This window comes from Lepidochelys olivacea (assembly GCF_965140295.1).
Source record: "Lepidochelys olivacea isolate rLepOli2 genome assembly, chromosome: 3".
Classification (NCBI taxonomy): Eukaryota; Metazoa; Chordata; order Testudines; family Cheloniidae; genus Lepidochelys; species Lepidochelys olivacea.
In genome coordinates, this window is record NC_140413.1 from 29324396 (window position 1) to 29351584 (window position 27189).

At 41.0% G+C, this 27189-nt stretch overlaps 1 protein-coding gene across 7 annotated transcripts in view; it reads right to left on the reverse strand.

Moving 5' to 3' along the window:
• Positions 1–2136: 2136 nt before the first annotated feature.
• GREB1 (growth regulating estrogen receptor binding 1) overlaps positions 2137–27189 on the reverse strand; it is a 174073-nt gene continuing 149020 nt past the window's right edge. For 6 of the 7 annotated variants that reach the window (XM_084623304.1, XM_084623301.1, XM_084623300.1 and 3 more), the window contains exons 23-33: positions 24184–24286; positions 22580–22738; positions 20586–20728; positions 19399–19560; positions 16843–17047; positions 15736–15910; positions 11992–12210; positions 8647–8782; positions 7883–8083; positions 6320–6458; positions 2137–3859 (exon numbers count right to left, since the gene is read on the reverse strand). In XM_084623304.1, the coding sequence (XP_084479430.1) occupies positions 3696–3859; positions 6320–6458; positions 7883–8083; positions 8647–8782; positions 11992–12210; positions 15736–15910; positions 16843–17047; positions 19399–19560; positions 20586–20728; positions 22580–22738; positions 24184–24286 (1806 nt within the window). In that variant the 3' untranslated portion in view covers positions 2137–3695. Of the gene's footprint in view, positions 3860–6319; positions 6459–7882; positions 8084–8646; positions 8783–11991; positions 12211–13644; positions 14118–15735; positions 15911–16842; positions 17048–19398; positions 19561–20585; positions 20729–22579; positions 22739–24183; positions 24287–27189 lie in introns of those variants that run through there. The other variant, XM_084623306.1, reaches the window with a different exon arrangement.

Sequence of the window (27189 nt, forward strand, 5' to 3'; positions counted from 1 at the left end):
CAACACTATGCAGTCCCAACACCTTGTGCTTTTTTCCCAGGCCCAGAATTGGCATTCCATGGCATGAGCCTGCCCCATTAACACCATGATCTCCAAATTGCCAGGGACCACGGTTTTAGAGAAATCTGTGTTCATGTCCTCTACACTCTTGTCACCGCGCTGCCATCGCCTCCTCACCTGGTTTTTCAGGTGCTCGTTCTGCATAAACTGCATGATAATGTGAGAGGTGTTTACAATGGTCATAACTGCTGTGGTGAGCTGAACGGGCTCCATGCTTGCCATGCTATGGCATCTGCTCGGGCAATCCAGGGAAAAGGGCGCGAAATGATTGTCTGACGTTGCTTTCACGGAGGGAGGGAGGGTTGACTGATGATATTTACCCATAACCACCTGCAACAAATTTTTGGCCCCATCAGGCTTTGGGAGCTCAGCCCAGAATTCCAGTGGGCAGCGGGGACTGCAGGAACTGTGGGATAGCTACCCACAGTGCACCACTCGGAATGTCGACGCTTGCCACGGTACTGTGGACGCACACCGCCGAATTAATGTGCTTACTGTGGACGCATGCACGCGACTTTATACAATCTTTTCCCAAAAATCGACTGCTGTATAATCAGAGTACTTTTGTAGTGTAGCCATGGCCTTAGTAGCTTCTTTCCCAGAGCCACTAAGTTGGCCCGCTCAGACAGCCCCTGCTCGCCTTTCACTTTACCCTTGCTGAAAGAAGGCTGATGCTTTATATCCCAGTGGGAAGTCACAAGGCCATGTCAGTTATGTGCGCCACCTGGGGACAATGACTCCCAGACTCCCTGGCCTTAAAGGGACAGCAACCCATAGCAGAAAGGCTGGAGGTGCCTGTAAGCTTAGGTATTGCACCAAATAGAAAGCACTCAGCACAAAATTTCCACAGGCTGCACCTAGTTCTTTTATCTCAGCATCTCTGAATGGACTCACCAGCTCCCTCCTATGACGGGATGCTCTATTCACGGCAGTTATAGCGCCTCCTTCTGTCCATTCTGGGAAAGAGCTCACCAGATCTACACTCCTATTGAAAATCTTCCAATCCTGGACTCATGGAGAAAATTCACACCCACAGAGAATACCCATAGGGACTAGCACTCAGAGAAGAGCAAAGGCTGACTACTAAGCACAGATGATTAGCACTTAGATGGGCTTTGCTTGGACAGAACTGATTGTACCATGCCAAGTATACAGCATACAACACCAACCAGGCATAACCTACATGTGCAGGCAACCAGTTTTAAGTTTGCTTTATTTAGAGGCTGTATTGTACTTTTCTGTCTCACAGATATTTGTTGAAATGTCTGCGTTCAGGGTCAGATCAAAAGGTTTGACTATTGCTAGTGTAAGAAAGAAAGAAAGAAAGAAAGAAAAATCATTTAGGGATTTGCTAAACACTATTGCATTTCTTTATAACCTTTGTTTTTAAAGACTCTGCCCAGTATATTCATGGCAGGAAACGCCAAACAGATGGTCAACTATACAAGGAAAACTGAATATATAATGCAAGCCCTTATGAAAACACAGAGCTGAAAAACTTTTTATTCCAATGTAGCTAGTACTTAATGGCCTCTTTTCACATTATGCATGGTATCACTGCATATTTAATATCATCATTTGGAGAAAATGCAGGTTTGGAAGACTTGTGAAGTAGATTTTATAACTAAAAACCCAAGATACAGAGATTGCATTTACAGAAAGTTGATTTTGATTCATATTTTTGAACTGTTTTCAAAACTTGTTTTACGTTTGTATGTCATGAGTTCCCTGCATCCATAATCCTGGATCTATCCCAAAAGTCCTGAACTGTTGAAAGCTTGTAAACAGCACAACGTTTCCTCTTGACGCATGCAGGGCAATCCTAAATCTTATTAGCTTCCTTTTGCCAATGCAATTTTCCCCTGTGAGTGTGAGCATTTGACAGTGGCCACACATCACCCAGACACCTGTCCATGCAGTACATATTTTATTTATAAAGGATGAGTAAGACCTGAATATTACAACCCTTTAAAAAGTTTAAATTAACTAATCAAATGGAGGGAACTGCACAGGAAATACTATTTACACAGAATAAAACAAAACTAAAAAGAAAGTTCTTACTCCAAAAGAAGCACAATGAAATATACAAGCATATCACTTTCTACCAAAACAATTGTGTAAACATTATCCTAAATCTCTCACAATCGCTTAATTTATTTTTATTCCCTGAAAATAAATCTAAGTCAGCTCTTTGGCACAGATTATTAGTGTCTTAGTTACAATCCCTCAAATGCGTTATAGCCACTTAATGCTACTCAACGAGCACAAAATGGTCCTATAGTTGGCGTAGCCAGTCAAGAGAGGATTAACATATTATAAAGGGTTTTCTGGTGACATTTGTGCCACCTTTCATGCCTACACTTGGCATAGAGTATCTAGGCCAAGCCAAGGATCAGAGCCACTGACTCCATAAGGATAACATGAAGTTCTGGGATTGCAGCTTTGGGGAGTATGTCTATAAATATAACCAGGTTTTTTCAGCATGCACTCTACATTTTAACACACCAGGGTGCTAAATACTAAACTGCATGATGCATTTTCTAAACATCCTCTTAGATTTCTACATATACTCAGCAAAGATGCCACCTGACTGCCCAGCTCTTTTGAAGTGCCTTAGCAAGAGAGCATTCTAGGAGGGTATTTGGAATTTGGACTTCAGTGCTATACGCATCTCCTGTCTGAATTGCCTCGTGGCCTGCTTTGAAGTCTTAAGCCAGTGCAACAAATTCATCTGTAACTAAAAGCACCAGTTCATTTAGCTCAAAATTATTTATCTCAAAGTTTGGTTGCTGCTAATCTTTCCCTTAATCCTCTTCAGCTATCTTAGACTTTGTCCCAGATACTCAAGTGTTCTGGAATAAATGTTCACATCTCCTTCTTTCGTAAGTCTACTTCAAAGTGCTCTTTCTTGACCAACCAAACACAGGTACCTTAATTACACCTCTCCCCCCCACCCCAATCCTGTATGATAAAATTATTCAGTGTGACACTGACACCATAGTTATGGTCACAACCAGTTCCCATTGCATAAAAAATATATTTTACACCTTTAGGTATAAAAAGCCTCTTTGTATCCATCAGTAGCAATCTATTACCAGAATGTAAAATTTCCTGTAAAATCCAAAATTTGGTCTGATGTCTTGTGCTGACTTCTAGATAAATAAGACTTAAAAAGAACGAAGTCTACTTCTAAATGTACATTCCCTATTTCTCTAAATTTACATTCCCTAATTGTACAAAACTGTTTCTAAACATCTTAATTTTGAAACATTTTGTGTGCCTTCTGTTTTGACAGAAATGTGATCTCTCTTCTTATCCAGAAATGTTTCCACCATGTAAAGTAGTAAGTCGGTACCTCTTTCCCAGGTATCAGGAATTACTTCTACTGGGTAATTAAATTAGAAGAGTCACTTCCAATTCTTGGTGATAAAAACACACATTAGTTGATTAAATATAATTTTAATAAAAATATTTCAAAATTGCTCAGCTGATGGCTCCTCAGGAAACATATGCTTGAATGTTTCAGAGCACAGAGCCTCTCAAATGGCTTTTTTTTTTTTTTGGGAGCACTGAGAACTCAGCCTCTCGTACTACCTCTTCTCATTAGACAGTTCAGGAAGCCTGCTCATTTTCTATCAGATATGTCGTCCAGTCAGAAAGAAAAGTGGTCTGTCCTCTTTGGCGTTGGCAGTTTGGAATTCATCCCTCAGTCGGAACTGCCATTCGTCTTCTAGTTCTAGCCGGACAACAGTCTGGCGAAGAGAATTGCGGTCTTGGCAAATAACACACAAGGTGGCACCTACATGAATGGTTAAAACAAACAATTATGAGTGTTTTGTTTTATTCTCTAAATCATCAACCTGGTCCTGCAAGCTCTTAATTGTCTTCAGTGGGAGTTCTATGCCTGGAAGAGAGAGGAAGGATGTTTCAGTGCTTAGGGTGCTAGTCTGGGATTTAGGAAACCCACGTTTAATTCCTTGCTCTGTCAGAGACTTTCTGTGCAACCTCAGGCGACTTACTTGGCCTCTCAGTTCCCCATCTTTCAGATGGCAATAACAATACTTCTGTACCTCACAGGGAAGTTGTGAGGATAAATACATTAAAGACTGTAAGGTGCTTAGACATTATGATAATGGGATCCATCTAGTACTTCAGATAGATCATGATCCAGCCTTAGGGCCTTCACAGCAGGGAGATTGACGCTACTGCAAGCGATGCAGCAGGGATTGATTTAGCGGGTCTAGTGAAGACCTGATAAATCAATGGCAGAGTGCTCTCTGGTCGACTCTCTGGTACTCCAGCTCTCTAAGAAGAGTAAGGGAAGTCGACCGAAGAGCGTCTCCATCAATGCAGCACAGTGAAGACATCAGGATTAGTGGACCTAAGCTACGTTGACTCCAGCTATGTTATTTATGCAGCTGGAGTAGCGTAACTTAGGTCAACTTACTCCCGTAGTGAAGACAAGCCTTTACATTTGTGACAGTTCCATGGGCCAGATTTTGATACCCTTATTCACACTAAGAAGTACCTTACCTATTGCAGTGGGTCTACAGGGTCCTAATTCAGCAAAGCACCTAAATCTTAAAAGAGATTGAGGTGGCTGGATACTTAAGCATGTGCTTAAGTGCTATGCTCTGCAGGAATGGTCCAGACACCCTGGGGGGAAAAGGTCTAAACCCCAAAGAATAAGTAACTGAATCAATGGATTCTATACAATATTACTGTATTATAGAAGTATATTGACTAAAATCTCAAACGAAAGCTAGTGAAACGCTGGTCATGATCTGTGTGCGGATGGTGTGTAAACAGTTATATATGTGTGCTGGAAATACATTACTAGAATATGTTTTGGGGGCTGACATGATAAAAGGAATGTCCTAGACAAAGGAACGTTGTTTTGTGTGTGTCTCCAATGTCAGTTGAGCAAGGTGAGGCCAGAGACAATGAAAGTTACACTTATACACAAGCCAGCAGAGGGAAAGGATGTCAACAAGAAAGGACAAACAGCAGGGGAGAAGGACTTTATCGGGGGATACTCTTCAGAATGATACATTTCTAAGGTTTACTGGACTATAAAATGAAGGAGAGTGAACCCCTTAGTTATCTATCACTTAAGGGAAAAAGGGGACAGCACTCTCTGATTCTGTGAACATTGGATCTTCCTACCAGAAGGGCTGGAGGTGGAAACTTAACTGACCTTCACTCCTAAAGTTTCCATCTCTAGCCCTGTTCCTCCAGGTCAAGATTAAGGCCTTGTCCATGCTGCAGAATTCAGTCTTCAGTAGCCAACCACCATTGCCGATGCGAAACCACGATACTCCATCACTTGTATCAGTCTAGCATACCCCTGCTTGAAACTGGGTTAAGCTGTACTGATCCAAATGGTAGTTTATAACAGCTTTGCCTGTCCACAGATCTGCAACAATGCAGCAGCACCAGTGGCTGGCCAATGATGGCTGCAACTGGGACAAATCCCCGGAGTAGATAAGGCCTACAACACAGTGGCAGCGTAGCATGGGAGACGCTGGCAATAAAACTGCTTGTTTGTAGATAGAAAAGGAGGACTTGTGGCACCTTAGAGACTAACCAATTTATTTGAGCATAAGCTTTCGTGAGCTACAGCTCACTTCATCGGATGCATTCCGATGTAGCTCACGAAATCTTATGCTCAAATAGATTGGTTAGTCTCTAAGGGGCCACAAGTCCTCCTTTTCTTTTTGCGAATACAGACTAACACGGCTGTTACTCTGAAAACTGTTTGTAGATAGAGGACATCAGTCTCCAGTGCCGTCAGTCTGGAACCCTGAAGACTAAATTGATTCGTTTGGTTATTATTTATTATTAATATTAAACAACCCATCCTTTCCCCCCATGATATACTGAGTAGAATCTTATGGGTAAGATTTTGAAAATTAGAGGGTCACAACTGTAAGCATACAGTGTTGCATGCCGATTGCATACACACAAGTACCCAATCTGTGAACATGCACTGAGTATCTATGAATATACATTAGGTAATTCAATGGTATGGACGCACCAGTACCTGCCTAATTTCAAAAATCTATAGAACTAATAATACTTGTATGAGGATGTAGGTATTAATCTGCTGTAGTGCTGGATTGGTGTGATCCCAAATGGGGAGAGTTGGACCTGGTTGATGTACAAAGGCAAAACATCATTTAGTTTCTGCCCAATGGTGGATTTGGCAACCCCAAACCAGACAAATACTGCAATTTGTAACAATCATTCTGCAGCTCACCTTTCAGGAAATGAAACTTTTTCAAAAAGCTAGCTACAACGAAGGAGTCACAGAGGTAAAGCAGGAGTCCACTAAACATCAAACCAGAGCAACTGATGTTCAGAGAGTGAGGTCGGGAACTCACGTAGCAAACTGCAATCTGATTGGAGGAAAGAGGAAGCAGAAATTAATTTTCCTCGGACTTCAAAGTAGTGTTGCTTCTTAGGGCTTTGCACAGAGGTGTGAATGTCTGCAACAGTTTAAAATTTAGCAATCCTTCCTAATTATAGGAATGGTCTTTGTGATCAACCATTTGTGAGCATCCCCACTGCCCCCAAATAAAAATCCCTCTGCTGAAAAAAAAAAGTTCTGTATAAAGAGCTAGGTAGACCTGGCAGGATTTACATGCCTCAACAACTGTCTCTCCCCTTAAAAACAAATCTGAGACATGCCTTGCACATTTGTACACACACACACACCCCTGTATGGTCCAATACAGCAAACACTTTTGGAGGTTCATAATTTTACTCAAGTGTCAATGAAACTACTTATGTGAGTAAAGTTATGTATGTCCATAAGTATATACAGGATTAAGTCCTAAGGTTTTCCCTAGAGACTGGGAGCCTCTCGCTTTCCAAAACTCTCTGCTCACTCAGACTTCTCAGGCCAGTTAAGAACCTTGGAGATTCACTGAGATGTTTACAGGTTTGTCGCTCTCCCCCAATAAAGAAATTTTCCACATAGGACTTTGTGTCCAGGGTACTTCAGCTTATCACAAGTCAGCCAGAAAGGAACTTTAAGGACTTGGAGCATTTGGGGGTGGAGCGAGTTCTGAAGTCTGTTATACAGCTGACTTGGAGAGGAAGATGAATTGGCAGGTCTACCAAGTTTGAACTTCATGTAGTTTTCCAGTTGGATGGGAAGGCAAAAACAAATAACCCAAAACACTACCAAAAAACCTGCTAGCATCATTCATACTTGATTTGCATTTGAGTCCAAATATGTATCTTGGTTTTAGAGAGGGGCACAGTCCGAGCACAGGACTGGGAGCCAGGAACTCCTCAGTTCTAATCTGAGCTCTTGTGTGGAGCATTCACTTCTTGGCTTCAGTTTCCCCATTAATAAACTAGAGCTAACAAAATGTGCACAGTAGCTTACAGGGATGTTCTGAGGACTGGTCAATTTTGTAATATGCTTTGTAGGCGGGAAGAGCTATATAAATGGCCAAGTTATTATATTAAGTTGAGGAAACACTGATAGAAAAAACAATTCTGAGGCACTGGTAATTGAGACCTGAATAGAAAGCACAGACTAAATTTCTATAACTATTCCTTACTACAACTGTAGGATTGTTCTCTGTGCACTTTATTTTAATGTGCATATTCATTCATAGCTTCTAATCATTCATTTTCTTTTTTGTAACTTACAAATTGATTTTTTAAATATCACAACGATCTAATATTATACTGTTCAGAAGCCATGTAAAAATCCCAAAGGAATATATCAGAGAACTAGGACAACACTTGGGTTAAATATGGGCTGGCCTAAACTGCAGAGCTACTTGAAGATCATTTTGTTCAGTACCTGCGGTCCTAAGTTAAGGTAACAATCCACAGATAGCACTGGATGGCTATAATTCTTCAGTGAAAGAGGAAAGAAGCGATGGCTGTAGTACTGGAGATATTTTTCAAGCAGCAGTTGAGCAGGTGCTGCCAGGAAGGTGTGCTTGCTGTCAGGAGCACAGATGTACTGAGCAGGTGCGGTTGAAACTGGAGTTTCAGATACCTACATGGAAAAACATTGTGATATCGATAAATCCTGATCAGCCAAACCCCAATCATCTGAATTTTGGGTTGTACAAAATGCATCTCTGTCCCAAAAATCCAAAATGCATACAGCGACCAAAAATTGGTTATCCAAAACTCCTGTTACCCAAAGGTTTCAGATATCCATGGAAAATTGGAGTTTAATTATATTTGAATAGCTTTTTGGATTCTGCTTTGACTCAAAAAGTTCTTCCTGAACATGAAATGGTGTAAGGAGGAGTTATTAAGTAATACTTTACAACCGCTCTACATCAAATTCATAGTGAAAGGCTTTCTTGTTTGAAAAAAAAAAGGTGGTTTAAGACGTTACACAGGAAGATGACTGACTAGAGATTAGGGTACATTTATGCTGTGGGAATTATAGGTTCCAAGAGTTTCATGTTAAAAAAAAAATCTAATGGCACACATGTCCCATTTCTGGCAATGGAATGTACATCAACAAACCTCAGCTCTCTAAATTAAAGGTTAATGACAGCACAAACAAATAACTAACAACAACGAAACGTAATTCTCAACTTTTACCTTAGACTTAATATGGAAGGACCTATGTCCTCCTACTGCAATTTGCTTCTTCATGATACTGAAGCGATTGAACCGACAGATCAGAAGACCGGCACTGTGGGCACGCAGGTTGAAATCAACATCATCGCACATAAATCTAGCAGGAGTGGAAATCAGAGCTATTAATAAACACTGCTTGTTATTGAACATTAGCAGACATATAGGCACTCAGATACTACAGTGAGGCAGGTTGTACAAGCAGAAAGGAGGATGATCCCACCACAAATAAGGTCAGTGTAAAGGTTTCCATGGACTTCAAAGGACATGGATTAGGCCCCAGATGAGACACACAGAGGTACAGGTCTCTGACCATATATTTCTCCTCTGTAACAAGGAGCATGTAACTGTTGAAATTTTCAGCATCCCTCTGATAGAAATGCTATCAGTCTACATCAGTGAGATCAAGCATTTAAAAGCCACAGAATCACTTCTTCATCCAACAGCATTGCAAAGAGCCACAGTTAAGCAATATGGGCCAAATTCATCTATGTCTTAAGATTTCATTATGTTGGATTTGGCTCATTTCAAATTAGAGATGGAACCAAATGGAAACTATCAATCCTGGTCTGAATTCAGACCAGAGTTAGCAGCTCAAGCTTCTAAAATGGGCCACACCCAAGTACCCTCATCTTTGGGTAATCTGGATTCTGTTTCCGATTGTAAATACACATGTTCTACAAGAGAACTGGAATGACTTTTAGAAGTATGAGGATCTGATCCAGGATTTGGATCTGTGTTTTTTGTTTCACACATCGCTTCTCAGAAGTCAGAAAATCCCTATGTAACAGGCATTTTGTAAAATAGATTTATTGCATAATTTCCCCAATACTAATTTCCCCCTACTGTTACTCACGCCTTCTTGTCAACTGTCTGAAATGGGCCACTCTCATTACCACTTCAAAAGTTATTTTTCTTCCCTTGGTATCCTGCTGTCAGTTAAATTGTCTTGTTAGACTAAGCTCATGTTTGGTAAGGCAATTCACATTTTTTCATGTATTTATACAAATAAGGTCAGTGTAAAGGTTTCCATGGACTTCATCTAATGAAGTGGGTTCTAGCCCATGAAAGCTTATGCCCAAATAAATTTGTTAGTCTCTAAGGTGCCACAAGGACTCCTCGTTGTTTTTGCATTCACCAAAACAGCAAAATAAAGATTACAGGAGGACTGGTTCTATTTACAGCTCAGTGAGTAATCTGCCATTTAAAGCTATCAGTTTTTAAAATTATGGCTCTGTTGATACATACTCTGTTGATTGATACTCACATGTGTCTCTGCTATCTCTGGATGACTGTGTCTCTTTTTGATTCAAAATGCCATGTTTTCTCACTACCAATTCATCCTTGGAATGTCACACAATATTGCCCAAGCCTTAACAGACAGCTTCATGAAGAACTCCAGTGAGTCACCAGTGATTAAACACCCACAGATTAAGTATTGCTAGTGTAAACTAGCATAAAACCTTATTCTTGACATTTTTGCATCACTCTATACATTAATATTACTCTGCTTTATTGCATTGTTGGGTCCGGTACTATTCAACATTTTAATTAACGACATAGATAATGAAGAGCAGATAACACCGAGCTGAGGGACGTTGAAAGCACTTTGTAAAACAGGATTAGAATTCAAAACAACCTTGACAAATTAAAGAATTGGTCTGAAATCAACAAGATAAAATTCAATAAAGACAAGCATGAAAGTACTAACACTTAGGAAGGAAAAATCAAATGCACAACTACAAAATGGGGAGAAAGTGGCTAGCTGGTAATACTGCTGAAAAGGATCTGGAGTTCATAAATTGAATATGAACCAACAATGTGATGCAATTACTAATATCATTCTGGGGTGTATTAATAGGAGTGTCTTACGGAAGACAAGGGAGGTAATTATCCCACTCTACTCAGCACTGGTGAGGCCTCAGTTGGAGTACTGTGTCCAATTCTGGGCCCTACACTTGAGGAAAGATGTGGATAAACTGAAGAAAATCCAGAGGAAAGCAGCAAGAAATGATAAAAGGTTTAGAGACACTCATCTATGAGGAAGGGTTAAAAAAAATTGGCATGTTTAGTTTTGAGAAACAAAGACTGAGGGGAGGCCTGATAACAGTCTTCAAATATGTTAAGGGCTGTTATAAAGAGGACATGATCAATTATTCTCTATGTCCAAAGAAAGTAGGACAAGAAATAATGGGCTTAATCAGCAGCAAGGGAGATTTAGGTTAGATATTAGGGGAAATGTTCTAACTATAAGAGTAGTTAAGCTCCGGAATAGGCTTCCAAGGGAGGTTGTGGAATTCCCATCACTGGAGGTTTTTAAGAACCCCTATCAGGGATGGTCTAGGTTTACTTGGTCCTGTCTCAGGTGGGGCTGGACTAGATGACTTCTTGAGGTCCCTTCCAGCTCTACATTTATTCAATCCTATGATTATTGTTTTCTTAGATTAGCACTCAGCTTTCCATTCAAAAACTGCCTCAAATGGTAACACTCTGTGTGAAAATGTACTATGCCCTCACAGGCTAAACAGCCTGATAACACAACTGTATACCAGGAGATACATGTGGATAAGTTTCTAGTGCTCTTGAAAAGTGCCAGTGACAGACTTGAAGATTTAAGTCACCTGTTTATCCATAGAATAGTTAAAGCAGAGATGCTTCTCCACAAATATGCCTCAATCTAGATTTGGAAAGATCACTTCTAGAGGTGACAGTCTCTTATCCTATTCAGCCCTGTGCCTTTGACAATTAGTGGCAAATGTGCTGGTGATTTTGAGATGTGAACACTTGTCCTCTAGGAACTGGACTAAGTTCACTATTTCATATGGGTTAATGAACAGCTGTCAAGTAGTATCTGTAGTGAATGGAGCTTTAAGAACCACAGTGACTCTGCTTGGCACCTTTAAGGTCTGGAACATTCTGTGTGGCCCAGTTAAAAAAAAATGGGGCAGAAGGTGGGTTGGAGATTGAACCCAAGAATGGAGTGGGCTGGATGCAGCTTCTCCCTAAAGGCCCTCCATCAATGTTAGAGGGATTTGTTTTTGTTGTTTTTCTTATTATTGTTCTCATCCCATTAAAGTTATTGTATTTAATTAAAGAGTATGCCTAGCTTATCTGGAGAGAGAGAACAGTCCTTTTTAGCCACTTCTTACCTAGGCTGGGTTTGAACCAGCAACTTATATGTAAACTTTATCTCTATTCTATTAGCAGTCTCCTGAGAAATCCAGCTCGAGTGAGAGAGAGCTCAGCCAGAGTGAAGGCTGCATGATTTGGTCCTTGCTCTACATTGGAGGTGCCTATGGATTCACTCACCTGTTCTGGTTATATTGGACATTCTGAGTCAGATCCACATTCAGCATGACGAAGTCATGTACATGGCAACAGGAGAATGGTTCCCTGATCTCACCACTATTTGTTTTACTAGACCATTTCCTCATACCAATCAAGGCGTAGTGAGTGACATTAGGGGTTGCTTCAATGTGTTGCAGAATTTGCTTCAAGGAAACGTTCCTTTCAGTCCATGTATATTCACTACAGTAGGTTGGAAAAAATGTTTCAAATTCAAAGTGTATAAAAAATAATCAGCATCCAGTTCATCTGAGCAGTATCTTACAATAGTTATAAATATGAGCATATTAACCAGGCAGCAGTGATGCTAGACCTACCTCTTCATCTTCAGTTCTAATCACAATCTGAAACTACCTAAAGTTCATTTAGCTTGGGTTGATATTATAGGTTTGAAACTCAGCCTGGATTTCTCAATATGTTCATTAAGGTTTGTAAATGTTTAACGTTAACCTGACTCTTGCTCCAAGTGATCCTGGGAAGATTTGTTTACCATTTGCCCATTACAAAACCACATGGAACTTCTCAGTTTTGATTGAGCTTCGCTTTTGTTTTGGGATTTGACATAAAATTAAGCATACAAATTGAAACAGAAAAAAAGACTTCTCCAAATCCCTGCACACCAAAGCTGCTGATTTTAGCACAGCTCTGGTAATAAATAAAACTGGCCCAATCAAGTACTGTTTTAAAAAGCTAAGAGACTTGTTTTATCATTTGCAAAGCGAAATAAAGTAGAAGTCACATAGGCTGGGACCAGCAAAGGAGCCAAAGTGAGGTAGGTGGCCAGCTTCCCCAGAATTTCAATTAACTCCCTTAGTTCCTTCAAAAGCCTTACCCAGAATGCCACCCATGTGCATCTATGGCTACGTGACCTTGATGAGGGTAGCAGCAAATGGGACAGACCCGGCAGCAAGGGAGGGAGATCCTTGCTGAGACACACTCAGTAGGTCCTCCCTCCTGGTAGTCTCTGGCACCAATTGGCCAGTCAGGAGGAGGGATGCTGAGCAGCCTGCATCCCCCAGCTCCAGCACCATGTGGTGTCTCTTTTGGCCCTGTTCCACCCTACCCACCCAGAACTAGGAACAGGAATCCGGCCAGCAGATGCTGTGGGTCTAGCCTTTCGGCCATTGGGTATAAGAAAGGATTTTTTCTCCCATAGGGCCAATTCGCAGAGGGCAAGGGAGTTTTTCATCTTCTTGGCACCTTTGAGCCACAGTAGGTTAAATACTAGGGCTGTCAAACGATTAAAAAAATTAGTCACGTGATTAATTGCACTGTTAAACAATAATAGAATATCATTTATTTAAATATTGTTGGATGTTTTCTACATTTCCAAATATATTGATTTGAATTACAACACAGAATACAACGTTTACAGTGCTCACTTTATATGTACTTTTGATTACAAGTATTTGCACTGTAAAAAAACAAAAGAAATCATATTTTTCAATTCACCTAATACAAGTACTATAGTGCAATCTCTTTATCGTGAAAATTGAACTTACAAACGTAGAATTACGTACAAAAAAACTGCATTCAAAAATAAAACAATGTAAAATTTTAGATCCTGCAAGTCCATTCAGTCCTAATTCTAGTTTAGCCAATTGCTCAGGCAAACAAGTTTGTTTACATTTGCAGGAGATAATGCTCCCACCTATTGTTTACAATGTTACCTGAAAGTGAGAACAGGCATTCTCATGGCACTGCTGTAGCTGGCGTCGCAAGATATTTACGTGCCAGATGTGCTAAAAATTCATATGTCCCTTCATGCTTCAACCACCAGCCCAGGGGAGGTGCGTCCATGCTGATGATGGATTCTGTTCGATAACAATCCAAAGTAGTGCGGACTGACGCATATTCACTTTCACCGTCTGAGTCAGATGCCACCAGCAGAAGGTTGATTTTCTTTTCTGGTGATTTGGGTTCCATAGTTTCCGCATCAGAGTGTTGCTCTTTTAAGACTTCTGAAAGCATGCTCCACACCTCATCCCTCTCAGATTTTGGAAGGCACTTCAGATTCTTAAACCTTGGGTCAAGTGCTGTAGCAATCTTTAGAAATCTCACATTGGAACCTTCTTTGCGTTTTGTCAAATCTGCAGTGAAAGTGTTCTTAAAATGAACAACATGTGCTGAATCATCATTCGAGACTGCTATAACATGAAATATATGGCAGAATGCAGGTAAAACAGAGCAGGGGACATATAATTCTCCAAGGACTTCAGTCACAAATTTAATTAATGCATTATTTTTTTAACAAGCGTCATCAGCATGGAAGCATGTCCTCTGGAATGGTGGCCGAAGCATGAAGAGGCATATGAATGTTTAGCATATCTGGCACATAAATACCTTGTAATGCCGGTTACAAGAGTGCCATGCAAATGCCTGTTCTCACTTTCTGGTGACACTGTAAATAAGAAAAGGGCAGCACTATCTCCTGTAAATGTAAACAGACTTGTTTGTCTTAGTGATTGGCTGAACAAGAAGTAGGACTGAGTGGACTTGTAGGCTATGAAGTTTTAGATTGTTTTGTTTTAGAGAGCAGTTATGTAACCAAAAAAAAAATCAACATTTGTAAGTTGCACTTTCACTACAAAGAGATTGCATTACAGTACTTGTATGAGGTGAATAGAAAAATTCTATTTCTTTTGTTTATCATTTTACAGCGCAAATATTTGTAATAAAAATAATATACATTTTGATTTCAATTATAACACAGAATACAATATATATGAACATTTAGAAAAATATCCAAAATATTTAATATATTTCTATTGGTATTCTATTGTTTAACAGTGTGATTAAAACTGTGATTAATCGCGATTAATTTTTTTAAGTTAATCACGTGAGTTAACTACGATTAATCGACAGCCCTATTAAGTAGGAATGTGCTTAGTCCCTAACTGAGGTACTGGGTTGCACTGTTAATTTGTCTCAACTTGTGGCCAGTTTCCAGTGTGGTTAAAAGGATACAGCGCACGGTTCCCAGAGGTAAAAGATCTTGGATTTTCCTGATGGGCCGTGGGCTCATGGGATAGGGGGAGATCTTGTAACCCTTGTGGGATGAGGCCCGACATCTCCACCCTTTTGCATCCTCTGTCCCCCTCATGGGTGGGGGAGGGGGTAGGACTCAGAGAGAGCTGAGTCCTGGGCGGGGGTAGTTGAGGAGAGCCTAACCTCAATGATGGGTTTTATGGTAGGAGCCCTGTAACCCCTGCACTGGAACCACTTAATGCCTGGTATAGGAGAGCGGGGATGATGGGCAGGTAGTGCCCCTCCCCTGTGGTAAAGCAAAATAAAAGTTCTAGCCTGCTGCTTAAAATCCATCCATGTGTGTCTGCAGTCATTGCACCACTGTATCCGGATCAACTGTACATGTGACTGCCACCTCTCTTGGCCAACACAACTGCGTCTGAACCACAGAACTCCAGAGCCAAAAGCATGGGTCACTCCAGCTTGAACTGAAGTGCCGAGCTGTATGGCTGAAGCTGTAGACTGGGCACAGATGGGCACTACCCTTTGGGTTACATGCAGACAAATATATAAAGAAATACTTCTCTGTCCCCAGGCAAATATTATACCCTGCTTGTTACAAAGAGTAAAAGCCTTGCTGTCTCCATGATGTCATTTCAACAAGATGTGCTCAGTCATACGTAATGAGAGTTTAAAGTGATCAACTGAAAAAAATCATGTTCCTTAATTATGCTGTTTTACCTCTTTCTGTCTCCTGAACAATCGATTTCTACTGCATTCCACATAACACAGGAATCATCCGAAATGACAATGAAAGGCCAGATATCCTGGGGTTTAATCCCCAGTTCTTCTTGCCGATTTCGTTCTAGTTCCAGATTATGATAAGACAGTTCTTTTATTAGAAAATGCGCAGCACCTGAAACCAAAAACAGCATAAACAAGAGGAAAATTCTGGGATGGGAGGTAGCGGTGGCAGGGGCAGGAGTTGTTTGTTGATAAGTGACAACCTTTCAAATGTTCATGGAGCACAGTGTGGCTCGCTCACTCTGAACATTGGTGATTAAAGCGTTCCAGAGTCAATTTGTCACCATCCCATACCAAATGCAACTGAGCTGACAGGTGTGGGTGTTGCATCAGGCTGCTAAGGCCACATGGGACACCACTGAGGAAACTAATGAGATGAGTTTGATTTCTGTGGTGGGAATTTATGTGATGCCTTTAAACTACGAGGGACAGATTTACCTCCACTGACACCTCCTGGCACCAGCCACTGCACATGGGGATGGACCCACCTAAGTGACGACAGCCATAATTTCCTCTGTCTTTCCACCTTGGGGGTCCCACCAGAGCAGACTCTGGGTGCTCTATAGAAACTCTTCTGGCAGACGCTACCTAAGAAATGCACAGGATCGGTGCCTTATTAGGCACCACATCCACTCCTCATCCCTGGCCAGCACCAAACTCACTTAGGGCTATGGTAGTCAGCTATGAGTCCTGCTCAAGTTCCACTGCCTTGAGATGCTGCAGTTCCTCCCACGGACAAATGTCCCATGGCCAAGGATCTTCTGCTGAGAAAATGCCCCAGAGTCACATGTCTACTTCACTAATGTTAGCATTATAGGGTTAAGTATGAATGACTTATCAGGTGTTAATTGATTTTGCATTTACGTGGGGTACAATACAGAGAACCACCTATCACAGTAAAGAAGGAGGGTGTGGTTTCTGACGCACAATATGGATGGTGAGATATATTGTGTTGCAAGAGATCACTTATGACAAACCTCTCGGTGAGGGTTTCTGTGCAATAACATATGTGTTTTACCTTCTTTTTCCCCCCCTAGTACCTACCTACTCCAGCACTGTTGAAAATACTCGGCAGCACTAGCATGATGTGGTTCGGCCAGTATTTTTTATATACGGCCATTTCATACTCCTTGACAACTAGAACATGCAAATGGCTGGCACCATCCATTGCATGATACAGGTTGAAAAGTCCATGTTCATGACGCCCAGTTGTGGGAGTAAAAGTGGGGCTTTTTATGTAATCCTGACTCTGTAAAGTAAATACAAAAATGAAGGATGAGTCTCTGTACTATGCTGAATATTATTTAAACAAAGAAGGCCAGATCCTCAGATGGTATAAGTCAGTGACTTCAATGGAGCTTTGCTGATTTACACCAGATGAGAAACTGGCCTAATATCTAAATAAAAGAGAAATTGGAATTTTTATAAGAGTTGGAAGAGAACAACTTCTGTCAAGTGACAAAGAAAAGGGCCTTGATCACTTGATTGGCTGGTAAGGGAGGGATAGATACATATAGCCCCAGATGGGATTGCTAAATCTTGATCTACCAGGGATATAGGATCCTCGGTGGCTTGATAGGCCCTGAGGAAGGAAAAAGAAAGTAAAGAATAGAAGAACAGAAAGCAATCAAACATTAAGAGAAGTGAAAGAATAATGAGAAAAAGACTAAGATAAAACTTCACACAGCTATAGTGACCTACATCCAATGATCTCATAGCGCTTTGCAAACATGCATTAAGTCTTACAGCAGCACACCCTATAAAGTAGGTAAGTATTATATAATTTTTACAGATGAAAAAAAAAAAGAGAAATTAAGTGATTTGCCAAAGGTCTCAGGGCAGATCAGAGACAGGGATGGGAATAGAATCTGTGGAGACTTGACACCTAGTTCCAATGAAATAACCACTAGTAAATTGAGGATGCTTCTGGTGGCACACAGTAAATTGGGATAATTTTGTATTCTCATAAGCTGAAAAACACAACTCTCTCTCTCAGATAAAAGGTGTTGCGTAACTTCAAGTTTGATTACAGGCTAGCAGATGTATATTAAAAATATGCTCCTACCTATCTAGTCATAAGCTGCCAAAAGTGAAGGATGCAGTGTGGATCAATCAGTGTTGTTTGTGGACAGCTTACCTTTTGCACCATAAAATCTCGGCTGCTACTACCATTCCACAAATTGCTCCAGTAGTCTAAAGACTATACCTCATTGAATCAGCAGAGATTGTTCAGGGCTTGCAGGGGTCATTGTAAAGGCTCATATCAGAGACAAGACAGACTTGTCAGATTGGTAACCTCTGCAGCTGTCTTCCCTGAAGCTACCATGAGTCGCTGCACAGTCACTAGAGAGATTCTTTCAAAACTCTCCTATGTCATCTGGTGGAACCACTTATGCAGGACAGGACAGGCAAGCCAGTGATAAATTGCTTCCTCTTACTTAGCCATAGGCTAAACAAAAACATGTACATTTTATTCTCAAAGCTGAGACCATCCTCTCTTCAGTGTCTTTATCCAGAACCCTGAGATCTTCTGAGCCACTGCACAACAATCTCCAATTGTCATAGTCCCAGCTCACAAACAGTGTCTGCCAAGGACCAGCCTTGATTATGAGTAAGGCTATGATTATGTCATGGAGATTGCGGAAATCATGGAAACCGTGACTTCCAGCGACCTCTGTGACATTGGGGACCCCCCACAGCTGACCAGCCGCTGCCAGCAGTGAGGGACCCTGCAGCAACCCAGCCTCAATGTGGGGCGGGGGACCCTCCCACAGCTGCCCAGCAGCTGTGGGTGACAGGTCCTCCTGCAACTGACTGTTCGCCGCCGGTGGCAGCAACCCCTGAGCTGCCCTCTATCGCTGGCAGGAGTCCCTCCTGTAGTGATTCAGCTGCTGTGAGCAGCTGCCCCCCCACCCTCCGCCACCGCAGCTCCCAGCCACCGGGGACGGTGGCAGAGGGACCCCAGAGCTGCTCAGTGGCCGTGAGCGGTGAGGTCCTTCCTGCAGCTCCTGGTCATGGGCAGCGGTGGCAGAGGTACCCCGGAACTGCTCAGTGGCCGGGGGCAGCCTCTGCCGCTGGAAGGGGCCCCCCACAACTCCCAGCCCTGCAGGGCAGTGGGTGGACCTGTCCAGCTCTAGCCCCACAGGGCGGCAGGGGGACCTCTTCCAGCCACTGGGCAATGGGGTCCCTGTAGCTCCCAGCCACTGCAGAGGGGACAGAGTGCTGGATCCTCCTCCCTCCCTATTTTGTCAGAGATGTTTTTAGTAAAAGTCAGGGACAGGTCATGTCTTCCATGATTTTGTTTATTGTCCGTGAGCTGTCCCTGACTTTTACTAAAAATATCCATGACAAAATCATAGTCTTAATTATGAGCAAAGCAAGTATTTGATTGGGACCTTGCATTCCAAGCCATTTCTGGAGCTTGTCTCCCTCTCCAGCAAGGGTACGCAAGGAGAAGGAAACAACTCACTGCCAAACCATTCTCACCATCTCCTGCCAGCAGGACCAGTACTGAAGCCAAAGTATGATCTGACCTTACAGATCTTTAGATCAGCCCCGTCTATGCCCCATATGTGAGTATAAATATAATTATCCATCTACCTTATCTGTGACAAGCGGTAACCTCATGCTTTCCAGCTGTCTTCCTGGTTGACTAAAGACAAAATGGTGCTCCTTTGACTTGGGGATGATAAAATGCAGCTGGATTTCCTCTCCAAGCATGGAATAGGAAAAGGCAAAAGCATGCAGGGTGGACTCATAAAGCTGAGGGGGACAAAAGGACAAATCTGATTATTAGATTCTAACTTGGCTTCCCAAGAGAGCACAGAACAGTTCATGGACATCACTAAGTCAGCACCAAATCAGAAGGAAACCACACAGGGCACTGGGGTACTTTTTAACTCACAACTCATATTAATACGAATCAGTGACATTTGGCTCAAGCCCAACATATTCACTAAACAAACAATTTACCCAGATTCCTGGCCTGAAGCCATCAATTTGCTCTTTGTCTCATCAAAGGTGGCAAGGCTTGTGGGCCACCCTCAGTAACGCCATGTGCTATACAACAGCTGCAGCACTTGCATCGCTGATGCCTTTTTCGGCCATTCTAATGAGCAGCGAACTGGAGGGTTTGTCTGAATAATCAGAGTCCACATGATGTGTATAAAATGCTCCCTGCAGCAGTCAACTTACTACCCTCAGCAACTGCTCTGCCCCCGAGCAAGTGTTAATAAACCCTCGGGGAAGGTTTGCTGGCAAATCAATGATCATTTATAGCGGTTACTGTAGAATCGTGACTATGGCCTTTCATAGGTCAGTTGGAATGATCCAAGGAACAGTTGTGCAAAGTCCACAGAGTGAAACTGTTGACCTTCATGACCTTTGCTGACCCCACCAGCTATGAATTTGGGTACTCAAAGAATACCAGAAGATATTCACAATGTGCTTTTGTCCTGCACTGCTGCCACTATCAAAAATTAATTATCACTAAGATAAAACATTTTGTCTCGACAAAGATCCCAAACCTGCAATCCAATCCCCTCACGCAGATCCCTGTGTCTGGGCAGGGCTCCACTGACTTCGCTGGTGCTCAGTGCAAGTGCAAAGATCCAACTGCAGTATCAGGGCCCAGAATCGATCCATAAGTTCTCTATGGAAATGCTTATAGAGCAAATATGCAGCTTGGGTACCAGTACTGATACTAGAAAGCATTTTACAGTATTTTAAAGTAATTTACAGATCCGCTACAGATTTATTATCCTAAATACAAATTAGGCACGACTTACCTGATACCTGGGATTGAAGCCCATATATTGATGGCACTGTTCACAGTGATGGTATGTATTGTATGCTGCGTACTTAGATAATCTCATTCGAGTTGTCTGACGGCGCATATACATGTCCTCCTGTTTTCTGCCCATTGATCTGTCTGTAAATTTTAAAAAATGGACTGTATTCATTTTAAGTATATTCTAGGGCCTATTATATCCCCCTGTGGTGAATAAACTGCTCATGTAATCGTCATAAGCCTGCAGGGACAGTGGTAACACCAAACAAAATAGATATTCAGCCTGAGCGTAGAAGATTTTATTAGGTGTGTATCGAAGGGGAGAGAAAATAACTAGATTTAAGTCATGGTAGTTTGTGCTCATTTATAATAACGCAGAGGTGCAGGTAAAGCAAAATTATTATTATTATTATGACTACTATTTGCTGTATGCTGACTTGTGCTGGGCACAGAAAAAACAGAGAGGAAGACACCATCTCCGCTTTCACAGAGAACAGTTTAAAATGTGCTCTGCAACTTATTTCTTTTATGTGACATTTTTAAGAACATGTTCTAGCATGTAACTGTTCAGGGACTGGATGATGGGCGGGATTAGTAATGGGATATCAAGTGGAAGGACACTCTTGTGGTTAATGCAATGGACTGGGGCTTGGGTTCTGTTTCTGGCACTGTCACACACTTATTGTGAGACTCTGGGCAAGTCACCTTCAAGTGCTCTAGTTTTTAGATGCCCAAACTGTGCTGAGCACCCACAGCTCCAGCTGAAACTCAGGCCCAACGTGCCTCAAAATAGAGGCACCTAAAAATCAAAGGCCATTTTTGGAAATGTTGGTGCTAATATCTCTGGGGCAGATTTACAAAGGTGTTAAGACATGTACAGATGCATATAGATACCTTGTGAGATGTAAAAATGTCAGTCGGAGTCCGGTGGCTAGCCCACTTAAGCACTTTTGTAAATCCCACTCGGTGCCTATCTGCATCTTTGGGCATAAAATTATCTTTGAAAATCTGGCCCTCTGTGCCTCAGCTCCACATCAGCAACATGGGGACAATGAAATTACCACACAGGTGTCAGGGAGGTAAATTAATTAGCACAAGCATGTACAATCCACAGTTGTTATGTGGGTTGGGCCGATAGGAAAGCCTGTCAATTCAATAAAAATAAGAGAGAACCTTTCACCTCTCACTCACAGCTTTCAATCCAGCTCAGGTTTGCCAGGACAGGCAGTCGCTATCATGTGATTGATGTCAGAACCAAATGAGGAGTGTGTCCAGTGACACTGTGAAGTAGACTTTCATCTATTGGGTCCTGAACTGAGACACCACCTTGTTCCACACAGCCCACTAAGCAGCCATCAAATGGATCACTACTTCACTGGACCACATTCAAACTGGTGGCCCACAGTCCAATCCTAACCTTAGCCAGGGCAGAACATGTTTTTGGGCCCACTCCCCTAGCAGTGGAACAACCAAAAAAAAAAAAAAAAAAGCCGGCCAATCAGGAGTAGAGGGAAAAAACGAGCCGAGCGCCACACCAGTTTGGCACCCCAGAAGTTGGTGCCCGGGCAACTGCCCTGCTTGCCCACTCCTAGAACCAGCCTTGCACACATGTGTAGTCTTATTGAAACATAATGGGACAACTCAAGTGAGTAAATTTACTCAGATACATACATGCTTATAAGATCAGGGCCTTACTAGTGAAAGGCTACATAACTTCCATACCACAAAACACTCACACTGCTCATCCTTATGTGTTGTTCCTTATCTGGCAAACTTTTAATCCTTTTTCAATTCAAACCTCATGTTAAAACTATAAACAATATAGCTCTGTAAATTGTAATTACATATCGACGAAATCCTGGCCCCATTGGAATCACGGGGAGACTTGCCATTTGCTTCAATAGGGCCAGGATTCCATCCATACTGTCTATAGTGGGTGCAAATAAATAAATAAATACATGCATCTCTCTCTGTTATATTTTAAATTCTGACCGTCACTGTTCATATTCTGAAGCCTTGTACAAATCAGACTTGCATCTTCATATTTCGGATCATGAATAGTGTAGTCAAAAGGTATCTTCTTAAATGTCTCCAAATCAGGCCACATGTCTCCTGGCTGGTGATAACATTGATCTGATTCTTCTTGGAGTTCTAGAATAGTAAAAATACCAAACCCAAAACATGCAGTTTACAATAAATTGAATGATGTCTCCAGTTTTACAGAATGCTTTTTTTAAGAGATGTGTGAAATCAACTGAAAGGTTCAGATGATTGCATAGAAAGATACCCCAACCTAGAGCAAGTCTATGCTATTCATATAGTTTAGGAGGTTATTAATTATTATTATTGTACTATTATTTCTTTTACTATTTTAAGGCAACAATATCTGTGAAGCTGTTTTCCGCAGAAAAACTAGTGAACACCTGATCAATTACTCAACATTCCTCACCTCTCAATGCAATTCTGCCAAAACAGAGCAAAAGCACCTGTCAGAAGCCATCTGGAATCATATATGCAGAGATAATAAAAGCACCACAGCAAGGATTTTACTGGTAAAATGGACCAGTCAGCAGGTGTCTCTCCGCTGACTTCAATACACTTTGGAGATGGAGTTTTCAGTTAAGGGAATTTGGTTTGTACTCTCCTGCACTAGTAAGGACTCCAAGGTGTTTGGGAGCAGACCCTAAGCTGTTGCACTGTCATAGTTCCACAGAAGTGACTGGAGCTATAATCATTTACACCAGCTGAGGATCTGCTGCTTGGAAACTAGAAGGGAATAGGAAACTCAAGCAGAGCTATTCACACAGGATGAAATTCTTCCCCATGCAGGGGGCTAGCCAGCATACAATGTATGATCCTCTTCGATTCTATGTAAGCACTCAAAACAAGAATTTAAATGAGACTTACGTGAGGCAAAAGCTTTTGTACTGCTTCTCTGCACAGGGGAGAATTTTACCCCCCAGAGTAAAAAAAACATCAAATAAACCACTGTAGAAAGTGACTGATCAAAGTAAATAGCAGAGCCTCGGAGACGTCTAGAATTACATCTGGAGAAAGAGGGGAATGAGGAATATGCTGAAAAAACTGGAAATTGAGAATAGGATCAACTACTGGAAAGCAGGAATGTATGTATGTGCTTTTCTCATTCATATGATGTCTTGTTTACCTAAAATGGATAATATAGTGACAGTATTGCTGATGGTTATAAATCTGTCAACGTTTCCAACTAACCTCCTTTTTTGCATTTGACCAAAAAATAATCATTCAAGGCTTAAAGTCAGTATATTGTTTCTCAGCATGAGATGAACTATTTTTAACATACATAAATGCTGCTGCCAACTTTCTAAGAAAAACAGAGATGTGCTAAGAGAAGGAGTGAGCTCTAAATAGAGAGAAATTAGCTAATTACAGGATTCCAAATTAGAAGTTAAAATCCTTAACTACTTAATTTAAGAACTTTAAATGGATTGCAGTAATGTAAATAAACTACAACGTGAAGGTGAAAAGCACATGATAAACTCATCAACAATTGGTCCAATTAACAATGTGATATAAAAAAATCCCCAGAAGCAAATGTCTCTTCATCAACAACTTACTAATATTGATTTCCTCCTCATCATAAACATCCACTTCCGTCAGTCTAATCAGCATTCTGGACAAGATACTGAGGAACTGAAGATAGGCTCCCGTTTTTCCTATCTGTAACAAACATAAATCAGAAACTAAACAGATGTTTATCATGAATGCCATTCTTTCATTATTTGGAAACTTGGAATTGGAATGACTACTGTAATCTAATTTAAAAGTAGGTCAAAGTCCAACTCTTAAGTTCTCTTGCATGTACATTCCTATTCCTGTACATTCACAAGTTTATGTGGGATAATTAATGACTCATCTTACACAGTAATGCAACTTTTATGCAGGAAATTAACATTCAAAATATACCTTACGTAATACCTTCGGGATATAGGCATACAAATAAAAAAAAAAAACTCACCACAAGCAACTTCTCTCCCCTGAACTATACTCCCTACAATGGGCAGGAAAACACATTTTTAATAAACCAAACAAGTACATTACATGAAAATCTGCCAGGGAAAAGCACAATAACACTAAAGCTTTACCTCATCCCTTCCAAGCCTGTGCATTCATTGATTGACATATTGAGGCAACTTTCTATACTGAAGAATGAGTTGAAACAGGTCCATAGGACAGAGTGCATCATACCCTCGTAGTTTCTCTTTTCAATTAGATATGATATGCAAAATAATGTAGTATTTCACCTCCCAGGCTAAAAACGGTTATTTTCCCTGTGCTTATGTGATCTGTTATTTAAATTATTTCAGAGATCTAACCCTTTTATTTTTTTTTAACCCAAACCAGAGAAGATATAGTTCGTCTCTCCACTATGCAGACATGCATTGCTGTGCTTTTGTACAATTTACTTTTGCACCTGATTTTACAAAGGGATGGGCCAATTACTCTCAGGCAGCAGATAGTTTAAACAATGAATTGTCCTATCATCTTGCATGTGAACTTTACTGGACACAATGTTACTTAAATAAATAAATGAATAAATAAGCAAGCAAGCAAGCACCTAAACACGGTGATTGACAAACACTGGGCCCTTGACATTAATTCAGGAAGAAATGTCCATCTTGCAGGGATAGAGCAGCTTTTACAAATTCTATTTGCACTTTGCCTTCTTTCTTTGTAATTCAACATTAAAAATTACACTGAAGACAACTTGATAATCATAAAGAGTTGCCTCTTCAGTGCTCAGGCTAAGAAATTAATTATAATCCTGATCCTGCTTCTATTGAAACTGTACAGTTTATTTCATGAGGCCTGACAATAAACTGACAGCAGTGCGGATCCTGCTTTCCTGATGTACCCAAGAATCCAGTTGCCGTGAAACAACTATACTGGAGATTTGAGGAATGTCAGAAATGTAGGATTGAGTCTAATGAGAGTTGTATTATTTTAAACAGTTTATGGAATAAACGTTCATTTCACTTTACATTTGAAAGAAGGAGGCTTTGAAGCTGAAACAAGACAAAAGTAACATTTGTTCTCTTTAAAGATGACAAACAGCAAACTGGTACCAGCACTTCCTACTAAATCAGATTTCTCTCAGAACTCTCAGTTGTTAACCTAGGAACTGATCCAAAGGCCATTGAATTCAATGGGAATTTTTTTATTGACTTCAGTGAGTTTTAGATCAGGACCCTACAGCTGAAAGTAATAGTTATATTATAGTGACTACCTGGGTCCAATTATTTGTGAATCAACTAAACAAAAATTTCATATCTTGGAAATGATCCCTCATCTAATATTTCATGCAAATGTATAATTGATTGTGCTTAGTTCCAGAAGAGTATAGTACCTACATCGTCTCCCATGTTTGGGATTACTTCTGCGTGTCTTTATCAGAGCTTTCATTTCATCTGAAGTGACACTTGGATTTCCATTAAGATCATCAGTAATCTGTCAAAATTGGGTGAATTTGACAGAGTCCCAGTTTGAGAATAATTTTATAGACAGTTTGACTGTAGTAAGGTGACTCTGTAGCTCCGATGTATGCCCCTCATAGCTGAAATAGGCAAGATCTCGTTACCAAGTTCCTTTTGATAGAACACAAACTTCCTTAACAGGAAAACAGCTTTCCATTCATTAAGGCAACTGTCAGCTCCCGAAAGCAAAATTTTAGAGCGAATGGATTTGCAACATGACCTTCTCAGTAAATGGAGCTGCCCGCAACACTTGTTGCTGATACCTTTAGTTTTTACATCTAGCCTCCCTATCAATCTAAGTAAATAAAATACCAGATGGGGTAACTTTGCCGACAAGAAAGCAGAGGTATTGTATAACTATCAATAACTGCCAAAATGTGGCAGTGCCCAGTGCCTTGTTAGATGAGATGTTTTGGGTTCCAGGCAATCTTTTATCCACCTTGATGTAGAACACTCACTCTGTTTCTTTTTCTGTCTACACAAAGTAGGAGGAGTGCAGTCTGATGCAGACAGAACAGACAAGGTCTTGGAAGAAAAAGGCTCAAGAAGGGAAGAAGCAAAAATCTCAAGCTTTTAGATCATTTATGAAAACTGAGATGTGTGGCACCAGCAATCGTTCACTAGTCTGATTTCTGCTTAACATTTGCCATGATTTGGGGCATGAAAAACTAGGGATACATTTATATTCCAACCTTTTAATCAGAATGCCATGTGACAGTATTTACTACTTATGATGACAACATTTAGGAATGAATCTGAGTTGAGGTTTTCCTTACAAGATGCTCAATGGTGGGAGGATTCAATTTCTGTGTACTAAAGAGACACATTTATAAAGTACAATACCTGCTTAAGGGGAAAGGCAGTCCTGAGATCTTAGCCAGGATATTATTCTTTCCATGGATATCTATGGTAAACTGAAAGCAGGTGGTCCTTCTGTCCAGCAATCAGAGGGTGAGATTCCAGTCAGCAAAATGGTTTAAGCGCTACCATGTTGATTTGTAGAAGAGACATTCAAAGTGCTGTTATAACATGTACCATAAAGGGCTCCCCTTTTTCCACTGGTTTCAGACACTGCACAGCAGGATGATT